This window comes from Balaenoptera borealis, assembly GCF_965194805.1.
Source record: "Balaenoptera borealis genome assembly, chromosome: X".
In the NCBI taxonomy this organism is placed as follows: domain Eukaryota; kingdom Metazoa; phylum Chordata; class Mammalia; order Artiodactyla; family Balaenopteridae; genus Balaenoptera; species Balaenoptera borealis.
In genome coordinates this window covers 104618443-104644696 of record NC_138881.1, presented here as the reverse complement: position 1 = coordinate 104644696, position 26254 = coordinate 104618443, and the positions used below count along the sequence as shown (strand labels likewise).

The window sequence follows — 26254 nt, the reverse complement described above, 5'->3', positions numbered from 1 at the left end:
AGTTGCTCCGCGGCATGTGGGATCTTCCCAGACCAGGGCTTGAACCCGTGTCCCCTGCATTGGCAGGCAGATTCTCAACCACTGCGCCACCAGGGAAGCCCCCACAATTGCTTTTTTAAAAAAAGTTTATCATTATCAAAATAATAGAGAAATAAAGAATTATTTTGATGTGAATTTCATTATATGTGCCTTTGGTTTTTCTACTAGTTGATAATGTCATCATCATGTCTAAATGACATTGGCTTGTCAGTGGACCTCCAGGCACTGAATGAAGAAGTCAGTTAAGCAAATATGAGCCTATTCTTTACCTTAGTATTTAGAACAGCATCTTTTCAGAATTATTGTGCTTTCAAACTTTGTTACATTTAAAATATTAATCTCTTTCTTAATGTTTTACCACTTTTTTATTTTCAAAAGGTGAACTAGTTTTGAGTAACGTCAAGCTCTGTCTCTCAAGACCTTGGTAAATCTCACAGTTATATACTTTCACAGCTCTAGGCACATAATTATGTGTGCCTCCGTATCATGTGTCTAAACAGAGCTGGAGTATATCTTCTGCCACCTCTGTCCACTGACATAGATTTTAACATAAGAAATTGTGGTTGAGGGTCAGGGAACAGGGAAAGATTATTTTCTCTTGGTTTTTACCAATTTGTGGTGTAAGATTGTTTCCAAGGGACACTCAGTGATTATAGCTGTGAATAACTGTGATTAGAACTTCAAGAATGGTTCAGAATGGCCATAGGAATCTCTCTCTCTCTCATCTCATTTTCATGTTGCAAGTACACATACTGAGGGAAAGAAGAATGTCTAGATTTCCATACATAAAAATACAGGTGATTTTAACATAATAAATCATAGTAACCAAAACACAACGTTAGGCATTAGAAGTGAGATGTTCTTCATTTTTAAATTTAACCTGTCAGGTTCGAGTGGTGTAAATTTATAACCAGCTGAGGCTTAAGAGGGAGCATTATTTTGGCCATACCTCTGCTATGTTAATCCCAAGCAGAGTGAACCAAAGATTTTACTGAAAGAGCAAGTGAGAGATCGGAAGTGTGCTTTAGAAAATAAAATAATATCTATTTATCTCCTTATTATAACATTTTATCAAGCATGTTATTGTTATTTTTAATTATAAGGTCCTTGACTGATATTTTTGCATTATCAATGACCTTATGTGGAAAATAGCTCTCCGCCCCTGCTCAGTAAACTTTCAGTCTTTAATGAACAAAGAACTGTATGTGTTGGTTAAAATGAAGTGAAGTGAATTTTATTGATGCCTCCTTTTCTGGGTGAAAGTCCAATCTTCAGCTGCAACAATGCATCTCGGGAAGTCTGCTATTGGTACATTTCTCACTTTGCACTGTTTGTAGCTAAGTCAAGGCCTAAAATCCAGGCAACTGTTTACTTTCTGAAGAATATGCTATGGGAACCTAAGAAGAAAGAGATTAAAATTGGCTTTAGATGCTCAGTGGAGTTTCAGTGGTTGTGGTGATGGTGTTGGTGATGAACAAATAAGCAGTCCTTTCCCAATATCTTCATCTTTGGTGCTCAGACATTACTTTGTCTTTTTTTTTTTTTTTTTTAAGAGTTTTTTTTTTAACTTTTTTTTTTTTCCCAATTATTAGTTTATTTATCTATGGCTGTGCTGGGTCCTCGCCTCTGTGCTAGGGCCCTCCTCAGTTGTGGCAAGCGGGGGCCACCCCCCACCGCAGCACGCAGGCCCCCCACCACCACGGCCCCTCCCGTTGCGGAGCACAGGCTCCAGACGTGCAGGCCCAGCAACTGTGGCTCACGGGCCCAGCCGCTCCGCGGCACGCGGGATCCTCCCAGACCAGGGCCCGAACCCGCGTCCCCCGCATTGGCAGGCAGACTCCCAACCACTGTGCCACCAGGGAAGCCCTACTTTGTCTTTTTTTTTGAGTCATTTCATTCTGCTTTGTAGTAGAGTTATTTATTTATCACTTATATTACATAACAACTGTGAGTTCCTTGGGGGCAGAGACTATGGCCTATTCATTTCTATATTCTCTCTGGCCCCTCTTGTGAGTCTTGGCAATGGTTTATTCATTTCATTTAACAGGTATTGATCAAATGTCTACTATATGCAAGGCACTGTGCTCATTTGGGGGATATAGGAATGAACAGAACAGATAAAAATATCTACCTTCATAGAGGTTGCATTTTAGAGGGGAGAGACAGGTGGCAGACAATAAACAAATAAAATATACAGTATATCATTTAGTGACAAGTGCTATGAAAGACAGGAAGGAGGATGAGAAATGACACTTTTCAGTGGTTTACAGTGAGAGGTTGCAAAGGCCCTGAGGTGGAATCGTGCCTGGTATTTTTGGAAACAGCAAGAAGGCTAATACATCTAGAGTGCATGAGATGGGGGAAGTATCAGAGGATGAGTTTGGAGACGTTAGGGGAGGGAGAGGTGGACATTGTAGGGGTCCACCTAGGTCACTGTAAGGATTTCAGCTTTTATTTTAAAGGAAATAATAGGGTGCCATTGCTACTTTTGAGCCAAGAAGAGACATGATATGACTTAGATTTAAAAGCTTCATTCTGGCTGGAGCGTGGGGAACGTGCTATAAGGGATTGATGGTGTAAGCAGCGGATCAATTAGGAGGCTCTTGCAATAATCCTGGTGTGGTAGTGGGGAAGTGGAGAGACGTTGTTGGATTCTGCATGTATTTCAAAGGTAACACCTACAGGATGAACTGATGGATTGCATGTGGGATGTGAAAGACAGGAATCAAGGATGACTTCAAGTAGTGTGGCCTGAGCAAACAGAAGAATGAAGTTGCCATTTACCAAGGTGGAGAAGACTATGAAAGGAGCAGTTTTGGGAAGGGAAGCAGTTTTGAACATAGTAAGTTTGAGATACCTTTTAAATATCCAAGTAGAGACATTGAGTAAGCAGTTGGGTATTCAAGTCTATGGCTCAGGGGAGGGACCTATGCTGGAGCTACAGATTGGGGGACTGTGAGTGTATAGTCAGTATGTGAAGCCATGAGATGGCATGAGCTTAGATTATTGTCGAATCGTCAGTATATATTCATTTATAATACTTTATCTGCTTTCTCTCCAAGGATGCTCAACTCTGCTGTCAGTTCAACCAAGCTAGGTGTCTCCGTGGGCCACTTAATGGAATTTGTAGATTCAGGAGTTAAATAGTTTTTTACTATGTATGTGCCTAGAGTAGTGCTAAGTGGTATGGGGGACATAAAGAGGAATAAGACTCAGAGTCTGCCTTCAAGGACCTGGTTAGGGAACTAAGACTTCAACGAGTGAAACTTTGCTCATACTACGAAGCATTATGTACCATTGAATGCATATCAGTCAATCGATAAGCTTTATTGAGTGATTTCAGTGTTCTTTTTGCTGTACATGCAATAGAAATTCCAAAAAGTGAGATACTGTACATGATAAAGGAGCCACTATCTAGATGCCTGATGATTTCTTTGACAATGCATATGGTGAAGAGCTGAAGAAAAATAAGGGAGTCATTTTCACTGCAAAATAAAATCATGGCATTATTTGGTTTCAAGCTAGGTTTCTTTAACATTGTATGAAAGGACCAAGTTGCAGAGTTGCAACAGCGGATGAAAATGATGATAAAATAATGCAGAGAATGAAAATAAGAACATTTTGACAGGACTTTAAACTTTTCAGAAGACTTTGACATCTCAGGTGGCGTTTGATCTTCTCAAACCACTCTGTGCTAAGTAAGGTGGATAATGCCTCTATGGGTCTTAAGAGCCTTAGTGGCTCCTAGCTCAGCATTCTGTGGGGAAGGGGGGTTCTTTCAGTGATTTATCATGAAGTGTTAAATCTCTATTTCTAAACCCAATTTAGATCCTGCTGTTCCTACACCAGTATACTCACCAGAAGTGTTGTTTATATCCTCTCGGTACTATGAAGAACAAAAATTTACCACCACCTAACTCATTAAAAATGCTCTGCAAGCCTGAGGCGCAGAAGCCACAGTATGAACACATAGAGCTCAGTCCCCCTTAAGGACACTTTATTTCATGAGCCTCTCTAACTCAGAATCATTCTCTTCCTCAGAGCCCCTTTCTTAAATGCAATATTAAACCAGAGGCAAGTATGTGTTTTTTTCTGAATGTAGTTCTCTTACCAGTTTTCATTTCAGATGTAGGATGTGCTGGGTTAATATTTGTACTTCTGGCCACTTTCAAATCTTACAATATTTTTTTAATCTGACCACAGACTTTAACATTAAAAACATGCACACACCATAGAACAACGCTGTCCTTTATTTGCCTTCCAATACAAATATTTTTGAAGGCTGACTCTCTTTCACCTTGTATTTTCTAATACTGCTACCTCCAACTTAATCCTAACTGCTTGACAAGGTGTGCGTGTAACACAGTGTTATTATTGCCTCCGGCTAGCTTCATGTCATCTAGTTTGTTTTTTGCTCCCCTCCTTTGGACAGTATTATCAGGACCAATTGTGAATCGGCCAGATGCATTTTCTCGCAAAAGGACACATCTAAGACGGCTTGTGTTTTTCCCTCTTTCTTTCAGGACTGCTTACATTAAAGGAGTTCCTTTTTTCATGAAACTGAGCTTGCTTAATCAGAGATGGAGCAAACAGACTGCAAACCCTATCAGCCTCTGTCAAAAGTCAAGCATGAAATGGACCTAGCTTATACTAGTTCTTCCGATGAGAGTGAAGATGGAAGAAAACCAAGACAGACATACAACTCCAGAGAAACTCTGCATGAGTATAACCAAGAGCTGAGGATGAATTACAATAGCCAGAGTAGGAAGAGGAAAGAAGTAGAGAAATCTACTCAAGGTATGTTTTTATTGGATTTTTATAGCTAATATTATTTCTCATTAGGGAATGCTTGTATGCATAAACTTAAGTTTCAAAAACAAATTTGCTGATGTTAACTGGTTAATAATTCGCGCTACTTACATATGCTTAGAGAATCTGTTTCATATGCCAATCCAGCTGAGGTTGTCGGATTGTGCATGAATTTGGATGCAACAATCCTCTTATCAGAGCATTCAAAATTTGTCTAATCCTACAAATAGCCATTTACAGACTGAAGGATAAATAATTTATAGTAAGATGAAAAGTAAACAGCTAAGTGCTTTTCAAGCCATTGCCTATATGGGACAAAAGTCTCAAATAAATATTTGGCATCTAAAAGAGCTTTAAAAAGGTTAGTGGGGACTACCAAGCAGAGGTCCAGAAAGTTTGTGCACAGAATGCTGAAACCTTGTGCAACACAGTGCTAAGGGAAGGTAAGAATTGGTTGGAACCCTTCCTACCACAGCCATAATGTGGGGCATATCCTTTGGACAGCCTTGGTTTTTCAATTATGGATTGACAAGACAGTTTCTAATAAATAGAAAACAGGGGTAGATAGAAATATTATTTCCTTATTTCTTTTCAATTGATAGATATGCGGTATTAGACTATTTTAACTACACAGGGAAAAAAAAGATACTGACATTGGCACAGGTTATTTTTTTTTTAAAGAATAAGTCTGTGTTGAGATTTTTAAAAAATTAATTTGATTATCTAGATCAGTGGTTCTCAAAGCATGGACCACGGACCAGCATCACCCACAGACTTGTTAGCGATGCAAATTCTCGGGGACCACAGATCATGTAAAGTGTGGTTATTACAAATGAAAATTGCTGTATTCTAATTAGTATTGGAATCTTACGTTAGAAAAACTTTAAATGGAGCCAAAGATTTAAGATATTCATACCAACATTTAGATATACACTAAATGTTTATATTAACTATGTTACTCATTTTTTAGCTCTTAACATACTTGCTAAAGGTCTTACATCTGTCTTTTCAAGTAATTCGTATTAATCTTCCCTATTTATTCAGCTAAAGACTGAAACTTTGTTATGAGTAATTTTATTCTTCTGCGTAACTGGAAATTGGAAAATGTCTTCTTATGGGAATTTTTCTGGGAGTGTTCTATTATGCTTTAAGAAATGTGTAGTTACCATTCAAATATTTCTCTATAAGTTTGTCTTTACAAAATATGAACTTACAATTGTGAGTTGTGGATTATGGAATTGGAGTGTAGAGTAGTTGACTTAATAATGTTGTGAATTTAAATAAGAATGTATTTCTGGTGGCAGTTTGTTCTAAAAGTATAAGCAATTTTATATTAAGTCAATATAAAGAGCTAGCCAGCCTCGGATTTTGTCTCTCTGCATTGTGATCAAAATGAATTTTGAGACGAGATAAGTTTGTCTTTAAAGATGTCATCCTAATTTCCTTTTAATAACCTATTATTACTCAATAAGTTTATTTTTTAACATCTTTATTGGAATATAATTGCTTTACAATGGTGTGTTAGTTGCTGCTGTATAACAAAGTGAATCAGCTATACGTATACATATATCCCCATTTCTCCTCCCTCTTGTGTCTCCCTCCCACCCTCCCTATCTCACCCCTCTAGATGGACACAAAGCACCGAGCTGATCTCCCTGTGCTATGCAGCTGCTTCCCACTAGCTATCTATTTTACATTTGGTAGTGTATATATGTCCACGCCACACTCTCACTTTGTCCCAGCTTATCCTTCCCCCTCACCGTGTCCTCAAGTCCATTCTCTACATCTGCGTCTTTATTCCTGTCCTGCCCCTAGGTTCTTCAGAACCATTTTTTTTTTTTTTAGATTCCATATATATGTGTTAGCATACGGTATTTGTTTTTCTCTTTCTGACTTACTTGACTCTGTATGACAGACTCTAGGTCCATCCACCTCACTACAGATAATTCAATTTCGTTTCTTTTTATGGCTGAGTAATATTCCATTGTACGTATGTGCCACATCTTCTTTTTTTTATTTTTTAATTTATTTTTATTTTTTTAAAAGTATTTATTTATTTATTTATGGCTGTGTTGGGTCTTCGTTTCTGTGTGAGGGCTTTCTCTAGTTGTGGCAAGCGGGGGCCACTCTTCATCGCGGTGCGCGGGCCTCTCACTATCGCGGCCTCTCTTGTTGCGGAGCACAGGCTCCAGACGCGCAGGCTCAGTAATTGTGGCTCACGGGGCCAGCTGCTCCGTGGCACGTGGGATCTTCCCAGACTAGGGCTCGAACCCGTGTCCCCTGCATTGGCAGGCAGATTCTCAACCACTGCGCCACCAAGGAAGCCCTGTGCCACATCTTCTATATCCATTCATCTGTTGCTGGACACTTAGGTTGCTTCCATGTCCTGGCTATTGTAAATAAGGTTGCAATGATCATTGTGATACATGACTCTTTTTGAATTATGGTTTTCTCAGGGTATATGCCCAGTATTGGGATTGCTGGGTCGTATGGTAGTTCTATTTTTACTTTTTAAAGGAACCTCCACACTGTTCTCCATAGTGGCTGTATCAATTTACATTCCCACCAACACGGCAAGAGGGTTCCCTTTTCTCCCCACCCTCTCCAGCATTTATTGTTTATAGATATTTCAATGATGGCCATTCTGAGTGGTGTGAGATGATACCTCATTGTACTTTTGATTTGCATTTGTCTAATGATTAATGATGTTGAGCATCTTTTCATGTGTCTGTTGGCAATCTGTATATCTTCTTTGGAGAAATGTCTATTTAGGTCTTCTGCCCATTTTTGGATTGGGTTGTTTGTTTTTTTGATATTGAGCTGCATGAGCTGTTTGTAAATTTTGGAGATTAATCCTTTGTCAGTTGCTTCTTTTGCAAATATTTTCTCCCATTCTGAGGGTTGTCTTTTCATCTTGTTTATGGTTTCCTCTGCTGTGTAAAAGCTTTTAAGTTTCATTAGGTCCCATTTGTTTATGTTTGTTTTTATTTCCATTTCTCTAGGAGGTGGGTCAAAAAGGATCTTGCTGTGATTTATGTCATAGAGTGTTCTGCCTATGTTTTCCTCTAAGAGTTCGATAGTGTCTGGCCTTACATTTAGGTCTTTAATCCATTTTGAGTTTATTTTTGTGTATGGTGTTAGGGAGTGTTCTAATTTCATTCTTTTATATGTAGCTGTCCAGTTTTCCCAGCACCACTTATTGAAGAGGCTGTCTTTTCCTCATTGTATATTCTTGCCTCCTTGATCAAAGGTAATATGACCATAAGTGCATGGGTTTATCTCTGGGCTTTCTATCCTGTTCCATTGATCTCTATTTCTGTTTTTGTGCCAGTACCATACTGTCTTGATTACTGTAGCTTTGTAGTATAGTCTGAAATCAAGGAGCCTGATTCCTCCAGCTCCGTTTTTCTTTCTCAAGATTGCTTTGGCTATTTGGGGTCTTTTGTGTTTCCATACAAATTGTGAAATTTTTTCTTCTAGTTCTGTGAAAAATGCCATTGGTAGTTTGATAGGGATTGCACTGAATCTGTAGATTGCTTTGGGTAGTATAGTCATTTTCACAATATTGATTCTTCCAATCCTAGAACATAGTATATCTCTCCATCTGTTGGTATCATTTTTAATTTCTTTGATCAGTGTCTTATAGTTTTCTGCATACAGGTCTTTTGTCTCCTTAGGTAGGTTTATTCCTAGGTATTTTATTCTTTTTGTTACAGTTGAAAATGGGAGTATTTCCTTAATTTCTCTTTCAGATTTTTCCTCATTAGTGTATAGGAATGCAAGAGATTTCTGTGCATTAATTCTGTATCCTGCGACTTTACCAAATTCATTGATTAGCTGTACTAGCTTTCTGGTAGCATCTTTAGGATTCTCTATGTATAGTAGCATGTCATCTGCCAACAGTGACAGTTTTACTTCTTCTTTTCTGACTTGGATTCCTTTCATTTCTTTCTCCAACAGTGACAGTTTTACTTCTTCTTTTCTGATTTGAATTCCTTTTATTTCTTTTTCTTCTCTGATTGCTGTGGCTAAAACTTCCAAAACTATGTTGAATAATAGTGGTCAGATTGGACAACCTTGTCTTATTCCTGATCTTAGTGGAAATGGTTTCAGTTTTTCACCATTGAGAATGATGTTGGCTGTGGGTTTGTCGTATATGGCCTTTATTATGTTGAGGTGAGTTCCCTCTATGCCTACTTTCTGGAGGGTTTTTATCATAAATGGGTGTTGAATTTTGTCGAAAGCTTTTTCTGCATGTATTGAGATGATCATATGATTTTTATCCTTCCTTTTGGTAATATAGTTTATCACATTGATTGATTTGGATATATTGAAGAATTCTTGCATTCCTGAGATAAACCCCACTTGATCATGGTGTATGATCCTTTTAATGTGCTGTTGGCTTCTGTTTGCTAGTAGTTTGTTGAGGATTTTTGCATCTATGTTCATCAGTGATATTTGCCTCTAGTTTTCTTTTTTGGTGACATCTTTGTCTGGTTTTGGTATCACGGTGTTGGTGGCCTCGTAGAATGAGTTTGGGAGTGTTCCTCCCTCTGCTATATTTTGGAAGAGTTTGGGAAGGATAGGTGTTAGCTCTTCTCTAAATTTTTGATAGAATTCGCCTGTGAAGCCATCTGGTCCTGGGCTTTTGTTTGTTGGAAGATTTTAAATCGCAGTTTCAATTTCAGTGCTTGTCATTGGTCTGTTTATATTTTCTATTTCTTCCTGGTCCAGTCTTGGAAGGCTGTACTTTTCTAAGAATTTGTCCATTTCTTCCAGGTTGTCCATTATATTGGCATATAGTTACTTGTACTAATCCCTCATGATCCTTTGTATTTCTGCAGTGTCAGTTGTTACTTCTCCGTATTCATTTCTAATTCTGTTGATTTGAGTCTTCTCCCTTTTTTTCTTGATGAGTTTGGCTAGTGGTTTATCGTGTTCTCAAAGAAATAGCTTTTAGTTTCATTGATCTTTGCTATTGTTTCCTTCATTTCTTTTTCATTTATTTCTGATCTGATCTTTATGATTTCTTTCCTTCTGTGAACTTTGGGGTTTTTTTGTTCTTCTTTCTCTAATTGCTTTAGGTGTAAGGTTAGGTTGTTTATTTGAGATTTTCTTGTTTCTTGAGGTAGGATTGTATTCCTATAAACTTCCCTCTTAGAACTGCTTTTGCTGCATCCCATAGGTTTTGGGTCATTGTGTTTTCATTGTCATTTGTTCCTAGGTATTTTTTGATTTCCTCTTTGATTTCTTCAATGATCTCTTAGTTATTTAGTAGCATATTGTTTAGCCTCCATGTGTTTTTATTTTTTACAGTTTTTTTTCCTGTAATTGACATCTAGTCTCATAACCTTGTGGTTGGAAAAGATACTTGATATGATTTCAATTTTCTTAAATTTACCAAGGCTTGATTTGTGACCCAAGATATGATGTATCCTGGAGAGTGTTCCATGAGCACTTGAGAAGAAAGTGTATTCTGTTGTTTGTGGATGGAATGTCCTATAAATCTCAATTACGTCCAACTTGTTTAATGTATCATTTAAAGCTTGTCTTTCCTTATTTATTTTCATTTTGGATGATCTGTCCATTGGTGAAAGTGCGGTGTTAAAGTCCCCTACTATGATTGTGTTACTATCGATTTCCCCTTTTATGGCTGTAAGCATTTGCCTTATGTATTGAGGTGCTCCTATGTTGGGTGCAAAAATATTTACAATTGTTATATCTTCTTCTTGGATTGGTCCCTTGATCATTATGTAGTGTCCTTCTTTGTCTCTTGTAATAGTCTTTATTTTAAAGTCTACTTTGTCTGATATGAGAATTGCTACTCCAGCTTTCTTTTGATTTCCATTTGCATGGAATATCTTTTTCCATCCCCTCACTTTCAGTCTGTATATGTCCCTAGGTCTGAAGTGGGTCTCTTATAGACAGCATATATATGGGTGTTGTTTCTGTATCCATTCAGCCAGTCTGTGTCTTTTGGTTGGAGCATTTAATCCATTTACATTTAAGGTAGTTATCGACATGTATGTTTCTATTACCATTTTCTTAATTGTTTTGAGTTTGTTTTTGTAGGTCTTTTCCTTCTCTTGTGTTTCCTGCCTAGAGAAATTCGTTTAGCATTTGCTGTAAAGGTGGTTTGGTGGTGCTAAATTCTCTTAGCTTTTGCTTGTCTGTAATGGTTTTAATTTCTCCATCAAATCTGAATGAGATCCTTGCTGGGTAGAGTAATCTTAGTTGTAGATTTTTCCCTTTCATCACTTTAAATATATCCTGACACTCCCTTCTGGCTTGCAGAGTTTCTGCTGAAAGATCAGCTGTTAACCCTATGGGGATTCCCTTGTATGTTATTTGTTGTTTTTCCCTTGCTGCTTTTAATATTTTTTCTTTGTATTTAATTTTTGATAGTTTGATTAATATTTGTCTTGGCATGTTTCTCCTTGGATTTATCCTTAATGGGACTCTCTGCACTTCCTGGACTTGATTGACTATTTCCTTTCCCATATTAGGGAAGTTTTCAACTATAATCTCTTCCAATATTTTCTCAGTCCCTTTCTTTTTCTCTTCTTCTTCTGGGACCCTTACAATTCGAATGTTGGTGCGTTTAATGTTGTCCCAGAGGTCTCTGAGATAGTCCTCAGTTCTTTTCATTCTTTGTTCCTTTTTCTGTTCTGTGGTAGTTATTTCCACTATTTTATCTTCCAGGTCATTTATCCGTTCTTCTGCCTTAGTTATTCTGCTATTGATTCCTTCTAGAGAATTTTTAATTTCGTTTATTGTGTTGTTCATCATTGTTTGTTTGCTCTTTAGTTCTTCTAGGTCCTTGTTAAACGTTTCTTGTATTTTCTCCATTCTATTTCCAAGATTTTGATATCTTTACTGTCATTACTCTGAATTCTTTTTCAGGTAGACTGCCTGTTTCTTCTTCATTTGTTTGGTCTGGTGGGTTTTTATTTTGCTCCTTCATCTGCTCTGTATTTCTCTGTCTTCTCATTTTGCTTAACTTACTGTGTTTGGGGGTCTCCTTTTCACAGGTTGCAGGTTCGTAGTTCTCATAGTTTTTGATGTCTGCCCCCAGTAGGTAAGTTTGGTTCAGTGAGTTGTGTAGCCTTCCTGGTAGAGGGCACTTGTGCCTGTGTTCTCGTGGATGAGGCTGGATCTTGTCTTTCTGGTGGGCAGGACCGCTTCCGGTGGTGTGTTTTGAGGTGTCTGTGACCTTAGTATGATTTTAGGCAGCCTCTCTGCTAATGGGTGGGGTTGTGTTCCTATCTTGCTAGTTGTTTGGCATGGGGTGTCCAGCACTGGTGCTTGTTGGTCGTTGAGTGGAGCTGGGTCTTAGCGTTGAGACAGAGATCTTTGGGAGAGCTCTCACTGACTGATATTACGTAGGGCCAGGAGGTCTCTCGTGCTCCAGTGTCCTGAACTCAGCTCTCCCACCTCAGAGGCTTAGGCCTGGCACCTGGGTGGAGCACCAAGACCGTGTCATCCACATGGCTCAGAAGAAAAGGGAGAAAAAAAGAAGAAAGAAAGAAAAAAATAAAATAAAATAATTAAAATTAAAAAAATTATTAAAACTTAAAAAAAGTTTAAAAAGTAATTAAAAAAAGAGAAGAGAGCAACCAAACGAATAATCAAATCCACCAATGATAACAAGTGCTAAAAACTATACTAAGATAGACAAAAAAATCAGAAACTAGCCAGTCGCATACAGCTAATCCCATGTCTACAGTTGCTCCCAAAATCCACCGCCTCAATTTTGGGATGATTCGTTGTCTATTCAGGTATTCCACAGATGCAGGGTGCATCAAGTTGATTGTGGAGATTTAATCCGCTGCTCCTGAGGCTGCTGGGAGAGATTTCCCTTTCTCTTCTTTGTTCACACAGCTCCTGGGGTTCAACTTTGGATTTGGCCCCGCCTCTGCATGTAAGTTGCCCTCTGGGGTCTGTTCTTGGCCCAGCCAGGAGGGGGTTAAAGGAGTGGCTGATTCAGGGGCTCTGGCTCACTCAGGCTGGGGGGAGGGAGGGGTATGGAATGCGGGGCAAGCCTGCAGCAGCAGAGGCCAGCAGGACATTGCACCAGCCTGAGGCGCACCGTGTGTTCTCCCGGGGAAGTTGTCCCTGGATCACAGGACCCTGGCAGTGGCGGGCTGCACAGGCTCCCGGGAGGAGGGGTGTGGATAGTGACCTGTGCTTGCACACAGGCTTCTTGGTGACAGCAGCAGCAGCCTTAGCATTTCACGCCCGTCTCTGGTGCCCGTGCTGATAGCCGCGGCTTGCGCCCTTCTCTGGATCTTGTTTAGGCGGTGCTCTGAATCCCCTCTCCTCGTGCACCCTGAAACAATGGTCTCTTGCCTCTTAGGCAGGTCCAGACTTTTTCCCGGACTCCCTCCCAGCTAGCTGTGGCGCACTAGCCCCCTTCAGGCTGTGTTCACGCAGCCAACCCCAGTCCTCTCCCTGGGATCTGACCTCCGAAGCCCGAGCCTCAGCTCCCAGCCCCCGCCCGTCCCGGCAGGTGAGCAGACAAGCCTCTCGGGCTGGTGAGTGCTGGTCTGCACCGGTCCTCTGTGCGGGAATCTCTCCGCTTTGCCCTCTGCACCCCTGTTGCTGCGCTCTCCTCCGTGGCTCCGAAGCTTCCCCCCTGCCGACCCCCCATCTCCGCCAGTGAAGGGGCTTCCTAGTGTGTGGAAACTTTTCCTCCTTCACAACTCCCTCCCAGAGGTGCAGTCCCATCCCTATTCTTTTGTCTCTGTTTTTTCTTTTTTCTTTTGCCCTACCCAGGTACGTGGGGAGTTTCTTGCCTTTTGGGAAGTTTGAGGTCTTCTGTCAGCGTTCAGTAGGTGTTCTGTAGGAGTAGTTCCACATGTAGAAGTATTTTTGATGTATTTGTGGGGAGGAAGGTGATCTCCACGTCTTACTCCTCTGCCATCTTGAAGTGCTCTCTACTCATTCAGTTTTTATTTAGCACTTGCTGTGTGTCAGGCCTCAAGTCAGATGCTGGGGATATAGATGACCATGATAGTTTCTGCTTGTAGGAAACTCATAATGTGGTGGAGAAAATAGGCATGCAACAAATCATTACAATTAAATGTAGTAAGTACTTTTACAGATAAAGTGCTATGGAAGTACATGGGTGAGTCAGGGTCCATAGAAAGGTGATATTTGATCAAGGTCTTAATATTTGAATAAGAGTTTACTAGGAAAAGGACATTCCAAGAGGGTAGATTAGCAGGTGCAAAAGCATAAAACTGTGAAAAGGCCTAGCATGATGAAAATTTCAATATGAAAAGCGTGAGGTGCATTGGCGCCAGATGACAAAAAGTCTTGCATGCCCAATTTAGGAGTTCCTTTTTTTCTTTAAACTTTTTTTTTTTAAAAAGCTTTTAAGTGATAGAGAACTTCACGATGAATTATAATTTTTAGGATGAGAATTGTAGAAGCGAATTGTAGATGTGTAAGCAGCAGTATAGAAGATTGATTGCAATTGGGGAAAATTGGGTGCAGGGAGACAATCTGTGAAGACACTGAATTAGCCCAGGCTAAGAATGGTGATGAATGTCTAAGCTCTGGCTGTATCAGTAGAGGTGAAGAAACATATTCAAGAGGTATTAGTGTGGTAGAATTGATAAGACTTAGTAATTGATTACTTGTCGAGGTTGAAAGAGATAACAGAGTCAAGGATGACTCTAAATTTCAAGGTTGGAAAACTGGGAGGATGGTGATCCATTTACCAAGAGAAGTAAAGTAGGAGTGGGTTTGGAAGGGAAGAGAATGAGTTTCTTTCTGAACATGTTAAGTTTAAGTTGCTTGGGTGACATCCAGGTGGATTTTCCTGTCAAGCAGTTGTTAATGTGTGCCTAGAGTTCAGGAAAGATCTGGACTGTTGATATAAGTAGATTTGAATTCACAGGTTTCTTATAGTAGGAGATGCCTGGGGATGGATGAGATTACCCAGGGAGAATGTATAGAGTGAGACCTGAAAAAAGTCAAGGACAAAAACCTGATTCTATCATCCATGAACTGAAATAAACATGTTTTCAACCTATTTAAATTTTTAACTAGCACCATCCTTTGCTATATTGAGTTATGTAAAGTATAAAGATCCAGGAGGTGAAGGTCTAGAAACTTAGGGTCTTCTTGCCACTGACTTCATGATCTTTAGAGATACCTAGTAGGGAAAATATGTGCCTCTTTGGGGGAGAAATGAATTAACCTACATTAGGCAACATGGTGGGCCCCGTGATCATCTTTTCTGTGAGGTCTGGAAACCTCTTTGTTGTTCTAGTTCATATATTGCTACCTATGTGTTAAAAAAAAATGTTGTTGATTTTCACAAATATATGGTAGCATCTTGCATCAGCCTAGCTAAAGGTGAGCCTGACATTATTTTTAAGGAATAAAATTCTCAGAAAATCATTGAGTTTTAAGATAGGAAGGAAGAAGGGTAACATAGTGTTGATTGGGCACCTGCTATAGTGCCAGACACTGTGCTAGATGCCTTTTTTTTTTTTTTGCAATGTAGATGCCTTTTAAGCTCACCAGCTGTGCAGCCTTAAGCAAGTTACTTCAGCCCTCTGAGCCTGTAAAGTTCACTGCAAAGTTGACTTCATCATCATCATCATCAATACCATAATCACAATAATAAAAATAAAAGTAGTAATAATAATTTTAAAAAAAACTTGAATAGTACCTGCTCTGTTCCAGGACTCTGCTAGATGCTTAAATTTACTCCTCATGCATGCCTTATGAGATATGAGAGGTTATCTCCAGTTTACCAATGAGGTAACTGAAGCTTGGAGAGAAATACTTTGCCAGTTTCTGCAGCTAAGAAATAGTAAGAGTTGGGTTTGGAAATCAAGTCTGTGACTCTCATATGTACATCATGAGGTTGTGATATGGATTAATTGTGATCATAAGTGTGAAAGTTTTTAGGGACTCAGTAATTGTTAGTTTCCCTTCATTTCCTTCCCTAAAAGCCTTGTCAGCCTCTTTGTGTTCCGTTGACCAAGCGTTTACAAGGAGGTTTAAAAAGGTTTTCTGTTCTGATTTTTCTTTAGTAAAGGGTAGATGATATGCTATGTAATTTATAATGAAATATTCCTGAGTCTGTTTGTTGTTTTCCACTTTTTAGGGAAGTTACAGTGTCATTCAATTCAGGGCTTGTTGGGGGGAAATATTAATAAGAGGAAATACTTGATCCCATTTGAAAGTATCTTCATATTCTTATCTTTATTTGCCAAGAAAGCAGAACCCCCCCTCTGCCATGTACACAGAGTGCTGGATTTTAAAACTGGTTTTCTTATTTTCCAAAAGCTTTCAAATTAAGAGATGGACACTAATCTAATATTATTCACAATTCTTTGCTAATAGGATGAATGAGCCTTAGGCAAGCTTACTTTATATGATTTTTGGTAGGTAATAGCAGGGGTACATTTCCTGGAGGCACACAGGCTAGCAACTGTTCCCAAGCAGCCTCACTTCCAAGGGAGGCATCAGTTAACTAAGAAATTAGTATAAGACAAATGAAAAAAAAATGGATATATAAATCAAGGATAATAATTTTAGTTATGAGAATTGCCCTATAATTTGTATAACAGGTAAGATTAGTTTTGAATATAGCCATTTTACTGAAAAGTAATTATGAATGAAAGTCACCCATGCATAAAAAAAAGGTATAGGGAGGACCTATTACAAATCCCAGAAGATCGTAGACTCCTGAGATACTGCAGCTGACACAGACATTTCGTTTCTCCCTTCTTAACCTGTCTTTTGTGGCTTCTCTTTCTCCTAATATGGTTTTTGTTTGTTTGGTTGTTTTCTGCTTTCTGTATTACAACCTAAACCTAAATCTCACATTATCGCCATCTGGTGGAAAAAAACTAAAACTGCCAATCTGTATTTACCAAGATTACATGGGAGCAAAGCTTATCTGTCATCCATCTATCCATCCATCCATTTTTTCAGTTACTCATTTATGCATCAAACATTCATCTAGTGTCAACTGTTCCAGGTACTTTGTTAGGTGAATGCAGTTCATCTTGAAATAAATGGGCACAAGTGACTATTATTTTCCTCTTAATTGCCCCTGGCTAATAAGCCACTTCATCCCACAGCAGAAGCTGCTCAAACAGTATTGCCACTTGTGGGTTCAAGGTGTAGACAGAAGCCCAGATTTGAAAAGCACATTTCTTGACTCTTATTTCAAGCACTTAGCAGTAGTATAAACTCTTGTTGGCCTATGTCTAAACAGTTTGGATAACAGTTCCTACAGAAATCTTGAAAGAACTCAAACTCAGAATCTGTACTTACGTGGTAAATATCACAGATGGCAGGTGTAATATAATGTAGCAAGGCCTATGAAATGAAAATTTCAACAGCGTTTGATCACCTGTGATGAATTTTCTGCTGTAAGCATGTTATGCTTCTAGTTGTCACAAGTTTCTAGCATAAAAATCTATAATGATTGCCCAAAAAATTAAACTCTAAAAGTTATTTAGCAACACCTCCAATTTGCTCATGTCTTTCAGCCAGTATAATTTGTTCATGAAAACTTAATCAATAAACAATTATTTATATAGCATCTGAAACTGGTATGGGATATCAACGGCACTTGTGCCACTGCTCTCTCTACCTGTCCCATGGCAGACATCCCTGATCAAACAGTGGTGCTCTTTCTTGCTGAGCCCAACTGCAGCCTCACATCCTTATCAACACAGCATTCCATGCAAACATTGTCAGTCAATTAGAGTTAGCAAGAGAGATGAAACCTATTTCCTATCTGTGGTCTGCTTATCTGTGCCAAGTTCTGTGTTAAACTCTGAAGATATAGATGAATAAGAAGCAATCTTTGCCCTCAAAGAATTCAGAGTACGTTTAGGAAGGCAGGTATAAACCAGCTACAGTGCTGCAGTATGATTGATGTTGCAATAGTGGTGTAGGTAAAGTACTATGAGAGTCTAGAAGCTAGAAACATGTTCTCTCTTTGGGGAATGATAACGATGATTATAAGTGAAATATCTAACATTCATTAAGCACTAGGCATTGAGTAAGGCACTTTAGATGGATTATGTTATTTAATCTTCCCCATATGCTATGAGGTTGGGAATCATTATTATCCCCATTGTAAAGATGAGTAAAGTGAGGCACAGAGATGCTAAATAACTTGCCCAATATTACAGAGGTAGTAAGTGATAGGACTGGGATTGGAACCCAGGCAGTCTGACATTAGATCCAACTGCTGTATGCAGAGATAGCTCCAGATTCAGATCTTAAGTTCAAGGAAATGGTGTCACTGTGTGTGTGTGTCTGTGTGTGTGTGTAATCGTCTAGAAATAGATGGTTCCTGAAGTAGTGAGAGTAGAAAAAATCATCCAGTGAGAATATGTACAGTCAGAAATAAAGAGAGCCAAATATAATACCCTGAGAAACATCTGAATTTAAAGTAGTGGGCAGAAGAAAAGAGTTGGTCTTGAGGTGTCAGAGAAGAATCAAGGGGAAGGGGTATCGCATAAGCTAAGGGAAGAGGCTTTCCAGTGGGAAGATGTGACTAAATAGTCAAACACTTCAACAAATAGAATGAAAATTGAGAAAAAGCAATAAAACAGGCAATTAGAAGGTCATTTCTGACTTTAGACCAGAGATTCTCTACCTTGGTTGGACATTAAAATTACCTAGGGAGTTTTACAAATCCCAGGGCCAACACTGCTCCTCAGACCAATTAAATCAGAATTTTCAGTGGTGGGACCCAGGCATTAAAAAAATCTCCTCAGGGAATTCCAATGTGCATCCAGACGAGGATCCGCTGCCTTAGAGTAAACAGTTTCAATAATCTTAGAGAAAGACGCCAAATCCAAGGATTTGAAGAGTGAGTACAACTGAATATAATGACTGGAATAAGGCTCTACTGGAGAATGTTTCGGAATCTCAGGTGGAAGGAAAGGCTTTGAAAGGGTTCATTGCTTCCTCTGAGACAGGAAGTAAATTCCAAAACGGAGTGGCAAGTGTTGAAGTTCGAGTCTTGGATAAAGGAGGGGAAGGTTGTCTGCTGAAAGTGTGCATCAAGTCAAGAGCTGCAGATGAGTAATGAGGGAGGTTTTTGACCTGGCCAAGATGGAGTGTACATACATATCTGCAGCTCAGGTGAGGCAGGACGGAAGATGGAGATGTGGGAATATTAATGACAATAAATATTATTGACCACTATGTGTCAAGTAGTCTGCTGAGTGGGTTCACATATCGCTTGTATTTAGTCCTTGTCATAACCCTATGATGTAGCAATAATCGTCATGACCCCTATTTTATAGAAGTACATAGCTTGAGTAAATAGCAGAGCCAAAAAGTAAATTCATGACTGATGTTCTTTCCACTACACTATTAGGTGCAGCCCTAGTACCTGATGTCCACGCTGTGCTCCATGCTTTAAATATTTGTTCTCATTTGAAAAAATGGTTTCCAAACAGTATTGAGTGCCAAACTGAAGTTGGAAATTCTTTATTTTGGGGGGTGCCACTTTGTAACAGATTTAAAGGAGATAGGGTATTTACTTTATGTGTTAAAGTTTCTTCTAATGAAAAGGGAACTCCAGACTCTCCTCCATATTGTTACCGGTGATCTTTGTAAAAACACAAATCAGATCACACCATTCTTCTGAAAATCCTTCAGCATGTCCCAATGCCCAGAGAAGTGGTTCTTCACAGCAGGGGGTAGAGGGGGGCACACTACTAAATGCTTTGAGAGTCTAATCAAAGCTCTGTATCTTCTTTGCAGACAAAAATGCACACACACACAATATCTGCCATGTATTTCAAGGGTTTCAGGAAGCTTGAAGTCATTCTACATCCATGGACCATGGGTTAAGATTCTCTGCTAAGGGAATTTCATGTTCCCTGAGTTAATGCAACTTAGATCTTCCACGATCTAGTACTAAAAGTAGAAGCTACAAGGAGAGGCTGTTGGGGGTGGAAGGCTCAGCCCCTGAATTTCACCTTCCCCTGGCATTCAGTCACCTTGATTTATTATGTTCATCATCAGCTAGGAAGTTTTCTACCCAGTGCTAAATCCACAGATGGTCTGCATTTTGTTTCCGACAAGGGAGACAATATTTCCTTATATAGACATTTATATAACACACCCCTACATACAAATGATTTTAAGTTAGGCTGATGTGTGCAAAAATATATATTGCACAGGTAAGTTTGGAAGCCGACTTTGGAGAAGGGAAGAGAACCAAATAGGTGGAAAATTGGAGGAAGGATATTTACAGTGATGCACTATAGAAGTTGTACCTTCATGCAACCTTCAGGAAGTCCTCATTTCTGTAAAACTCCCCTTTGCTCTTCATCATTTAGCCACGAGTATAGGTAGCCACAGTCAGTCACAATTCGTCGCTTCCTAGATACCAAGTCATTATCAAATGGGAGGTTCACCTAGTGGGGCTAAATTTCATGGAAGTAATTCTCTATATAGATTCTTAAACTAACTTTATAAAACAATACACAGTTACCACTAATTATAGACATATTACACAGTGTGGTTTTACCTTTGACCATCTCTCTTGTTGATGGACACTCTTTATCCAGGAATAGCTCGGTCAGTTTCCCAATTCTTCAGCCTTGCTGCTTCTGAGGCTACATGACCTTTTGCTCTCAGTCTGAAAATATCTCATCTCTGCACACTCATCCATTCAACTGCCTATCCCTGAGCCCACTTTGCTTAATACTTTGTTTAACCCTTTAATGCTTCTTTCTCAATCTAGATTAAAACCTATACCACAGTATGGAGAATAATTCTGGTGTTTTCTTCTTAAATAACTCTTTACTCAGTGGAATTATGTATTTTCCTTTGAGGATCTACATGATTTCAGAAGGAAAAGACTGGCTCCCTGGCTGAGTGTCACAGAAATGACTATGCCTTGGGGAACAAAGCAACTGTCCTCTTTTTAGGTGCATAATTTGGTTCCTCTTTTTGAACTGCTTCAGCTACAGGGAAGGCTCAAAGGGGATATATACCCTGGGGTTGTGAAGACTGGGGGAAAAAAGCTTTGTTCTTTTCCTTTTAACTCTTTAGGGCCCATTTATTATATGGTTAACACAAAGGCCGGACAAGGGTAAGTCAGATCATTTGAATGACAAACATGATAGATAACGTGGCTGAAGCAGAGAGACTATTGAAGATTGATGAAAAAGGGAGGTTGGTGAAATATAGAAGAAAGCAGTTGCTAAACCTAGAAAGTGAAGTGCAGGGGCATGGATTTGTTTCAATACATAACAGGGAAGCTGTGGCATCTTTAAGGATTCATAGAGTTGATTGAGACTATATCCATGTTACATGTTGATTCTCTTTTATTACAAAGATTTGAACAAGACTTCAGAATTGGCATTTGAAAATGTAGCTTTATGTTTCTGTGAACAGCAAAAAACAGTTTTAAATATCTGCAAAGGAATGACTGTGAGGTATGCCAACATGTCCTGTCAGGAAATCGCCCTGTCAGAAAACTGTTATTCTGCTTTTTTGGTCATCTGTGATGCAGAACTAGCTCCATATACAAATAAGTTCTATTTATTATCTTCAGCACTTTTCTTTCTCATTATAATTCTGAAAGGGTCTAGAGGTGACAGAAGATAAATCTTGAATCTTCTGGAACCTTGGAAATATTCTCATTTGAAGCCTTTATACTAAAAGCTGAGGATTCTGCTGTCCCGTCAGTATAAACTGAACCATATGCAGTGCTATTTTGGTGCCAGTCATTCCTGTAACACATGAAGTATTTAATTTTATTACTCTTGAGTCTTTAACTGTTTGGGCAAATGACCATTTGTGTCTTTTATGTCATGCAAGAAGAAGTTAGAAATGAGCTCAAAGGCAAAAAAAAAAAATGAAATTAATAAGGACACACCCAAACCTTTCATAGAATTTAAAGGTTTAAGGTAAGATTCATTTCTCTACCTTCAACTAAGACATTTACAAGGCTTCGCTACTAAAGTCCAATTATGTCTCCTCATTAACGGTTCAAGTCTAGAGTTTCAAGAACACTTTAAAAAATTATCACATTGACATACAAGTAGGCTGAATGCTAATGTGTCTGAAATTAATCAATAAATATGGTCCAAAACCACCTTCACTAATTGGAAAAAAGGTAATCTGTGGTATTGAAAAATGAGAGAGTCAAAGGAAATGCAGAATTTTATTGTACATTTTCTATGTATAAATACACATATATTTTGTGATCATCATTTATATGTATGTAACATAATTTATAGTTTTATATTTATATAATTTATATATGTAACTTAAAGAAACAGTGAGGTAGATTAATTTTTAATGGAACGGCTCTCTGATTTTTTTCCTATTGATTGCATTTTCTTAAGCAAGACATACTTGTATATAATAATGGAGAGGCAAAACAGAAGAGAAGCTATACGAAGTAGCATCTAAAATTCGAACATGGATACATGACTCCTGTTTTTCCCATAGTTTCCCACTCCAAATGCCCTAAGCTCCAAGTACGCTCAGCAAGTGTTAGTGGCTGGCAAACTATGTGTTTCTCAATTGTTCCTCTCAAACTACCTCTTATATAGATGGCAATAAAGCTGATTTCTGCTACATCCTAACTATAACACACTGCCAAGTCCATCAGTCAGCATGCTGTTTCCAAGCCACACTGTGGTTGGCAGGGCCAGTATATATGGTCAATGGGCTATGCAACCTGTCTGATCTATTTGACTTACAATTGGGCTGGCTATGCCATCTTTCTGCCACCATGCTTTTGGAATTAACTTTAGAGCCTAGAACAGTATTTGGCACATAATAGATGTTTGATGAATATTTATTGAACAAATGAATTCATTAAATGTGTCGCACTTAGTATTCTCTTCTGGTAAATTAAATTTGTAAGAGGCTCAAATTTGAATTTTGGCCACCTTGATTGCTATATATCTTTTTTACTTTTCATGGAAGAGTATTTGATAGTTTTAGTGTATGATGCTTTGTCTGAATGGTTTGTAGTCTTTGCCATACCATAAATAACAAGTTTAGATAAAATTGAAATATAAGTTCAAAACCTTTTGCAGTTAACAACAGTTAGCGTAAAATTCATTGACAAAAAGCTTTCTAAAATGTGTGAGTCTTCTTTTTCCCATGCCTTAGTTTGTAGAGTTGGATTTGGATGTGGGATTGGTTTAAGTGACTTTCTGTGTATGAGGAGGGGGTTATCCTGATCAGTTACTTCCAGTTTTATTGTACTAGGCTATAGATGTAGAAGCCAATGAAGAATGACCTCAGCGTAGAAATATAGAAACAAAGCTCGGAGGTGGCTTTGTATTGTTCATAATTATCTCATTCTTATCAATGCCAGCTGCCAGTGATGAGTGGAAAGGGAGATAATTCCAATTAAATGAGACTCCCTATTATTTAGACTTTTAATCGTGGTTATACTGTACTAGTAAGATGATCTAAAAGGTCTCTTTGCAATTCTTATTTGCACATACTTAAATATTGTAGGGTTGAAATGTACGTTTCAGTAAAAGTTTGGAGCCCACGTTTTTAGGGTTCTGCCTTCCTAAGGACACTGTGGAGGGCTGTTGTCCTGGATTTGTAATCTTATGTGATGTCCAGATTCAACAAGAGTGCCATCAGAAAGTTACCTTTTCAACAAACTAAACAAACTTCAACAAACTAAACAAACTCTCATGAATCATTCTCTTGGTCAAACACTTGAACTTCTGCTAAAATAAAGCTTAAAAAAATAGAAGCTGTAAAAAGGAACCCAATTAAGCAGTTTTTATTACTCAGGTTCTGAACCAAAGTTCAAAGCACTTAAAATTGAATCACAAGGCTGCCAAGGACCTTCAGAGAACATGCCTTCAGGCAGGAACACACAAAACCTACCCCTCTAGGAGTTTTGTGAAATTTGGTTCTATTTCACTTGTATCACCAAGCTTTGGTGATAGTGGGGTGTGTTGATTTTTCCTTCCCTATGTAAGTGTAGCAATTCTAATTATTCATTCTTTATACCCTAAGTCTCACCAGAGTTCAACGCAGTAATCACTGTTTTCCAGAGGAAGCATTCAATAAGTATTTGTTGATTATTGATTTTGAAGGCATCAAGGAATTTGTACCATTTTCTAGTGTTTGACAATGTTTATTGCTGAGCGTATTTTACCAGAATTCCACAGGTAGAACTTTAAGCCCCTTTCCCCTTGTCCCATCCTTGGAGATTATGGATTAAAACCAGACATTATTAACCAGTAACTAGGCATTTTTTACAGTGCAATATTTTGCACATAGTGAGCCAGGAATTGAACAAATATTTATAAATTGAATTAAAAAGTTGGATACCTTGGTTTTGATGTATTTGTTGATAAATTATTCAGGATGGTATAAGAGAAAGACTACTGAACTAACAGTGATTTACTTAATAGCCTAGCACAGTGTCATTACAGAATAAGTGCTTAGTAACTATTTCCTCAAAGAATGAAGGCATTGAATTGAATGAATGAAGCCTTGGGCACCCCTTCCCCTGCAACTCTCTCAGGCAATTCCTCATACCTTCCATCCTGCCTCAGACATGACTCTCCTCTGAGGCTACTATTTCTCCATCAGCCACTTTCTTGGAGCTACTCTTCACTCTCTCACACTCCACAAACCTCAGTTCCCGCTGCAGCACTAAAACCCTTATGTTAAAAACCAACAAACCTCAATAAAACAAAAATCCTGCTCCTTTGTGGTGCATGCCATCTAGCTATACCACTTTACCAACCCTACTGGCATGGTCCCTTATTTCTTTATTGTTTTTGGAACTGGTAAAATTCTTCCTGTTGATTCCAAATGTTGGTATAGCCCCAGGTTCACTTGCACCAGCTTTCATTTGTGGCTGAAGCATTGTTATAAACCTGCTCTTCCCCTCTCATCACCTGGCTGGATCCTTCTTAGCCTGCAAGTCTCCATCTAGACACTGCCTGCTCTGGAAAGCCTCTCTTGGTCCTGTGCAATCTCAGCTAGATGCCCCTCCTATGTGCTCCTACAGCACTCAGTACATATTCCTACCAAAGCACCAATCACTCTTAATTGTAACTGACTCTTAACTTGTTTGTGTCTCCAACTAAACTGTAAACTTCTTGAGGGCAGGGACTGTCTTTTTTACTCTTGTAGACTTTGCTACATAGGTAAGTTCTCAAAACATATTTTTTCTTTTAATAAGATAACTTTTACAAGGTTTTGTTTCCTCTTACGTAAAATAAAGATGATATTTGCTTACTGTGGTACAGAGGATCAACTGAGATTGCATACATAAATCATTCTGAAAGCTGCTGGGACACAAATATTATTCCCAATTGTCAAATCCTTTCACAGGTGCCTTCCACTCACAGAATGCCAATTACAGCCATTTTCAGAGAGTGACTTCCTGCCCATTCTTAGGATCTAGGAAATTGTGTCACTGGAAATAATATGAAAATGAATGAAGCAGAACATTATGTATGGGAATAAGGACACATGCTATGTCCACACCAGCTGGTCTGAGTTCATTGAGGATCGTAAATTCTTATGTATTTGCTCTGTAGCTTAACTATATGGATGAGCAGTAGTGGAAACAGGCTTAACAAACTTTTTGGCTCTGTCATAGTGATTGTAATTGTAAGACCTCCAATTAAGTTGCTGTGGAACACCAGAGAATGGTTTTCACTTCAGATCTTCTTGAGAATGTCTGCTAAAAATGACGTGATTAACACCAGATAATAAAAATTTTAAATCCTGAAAGAATATTGATGAAAATCAAATGTCTAACATCCATCTTTTTCAGTATTGTAGTCATGCATATTAACCAATTAGATTAGAAGAGCCTTCCTCTGCTATAATCTACCAGAAGTGTCATGGCTTTTGTTACACTGTAGGTCTCTAAAAACTCTATCCAAAGTAGTTCAGCATGTACTCCCTCTAATACTTGCTGATGGCACTGACCTCAAAGATCTTTCAGTAGCAGATGAGTCTTATCCTGTTGGATTCTTTATCACCTTCTATTGCCTTCATGCCACAAACCCCTTTGAAAAGTTTTGTGATCCAATCTCATTTCAGTTACTATCATTGCACACCTGTACATATAATCAAAACTCTGTACATATTAATAGGTCTATTATGTTGGGAATTCTCAGGAACTGTTAAAAAATCGAACAAGTTTATCTGAACACTTCCCTTCATTGGTAGAATATAGGAGGCACATTCTAATTGATGTTGTAGTTGAATAAATGGAAATATTGCTCTTTATTATCCGGACGGCCTTCCTAAGTAAGCATCCACTGGATTATTTTACAATTTAGTCTACTCAGAGTGAGAATGGGAGAGTTTCTAATCTTCTAGGGGATTTTTCTTTCTTCCTTGAAAGGTTATGATAACTAGAATTCGTAGCTCATAAAAAGCC

At 38.6% G+C, this 26254-nt stretch overlaps 1 protein-coding gene across 1 annotated transcript in view; it reads left to right on the top strand.

Moving 5' to 3' along the window:
- The window catches only part of TENM1 (teneurin transmembrane protein 1), a 777022-nt gene that overhangs the window by 204885 nt on the left and 545883 nt on the right, over positions 1-26254 (top strand). Inside the window, exon 2 of the mRNA XM_082376913.1 lies at positions 4563-4836. Within this exon, the coding sequence (XP_082233039.1) occupies positions 4620-4836 (217 nt within the window). The 5' untranslated portion in view covers positions 4563-4619. The remainder of the gene's footprint in view (positions 1-4562; positions 4837-26254) is intronic.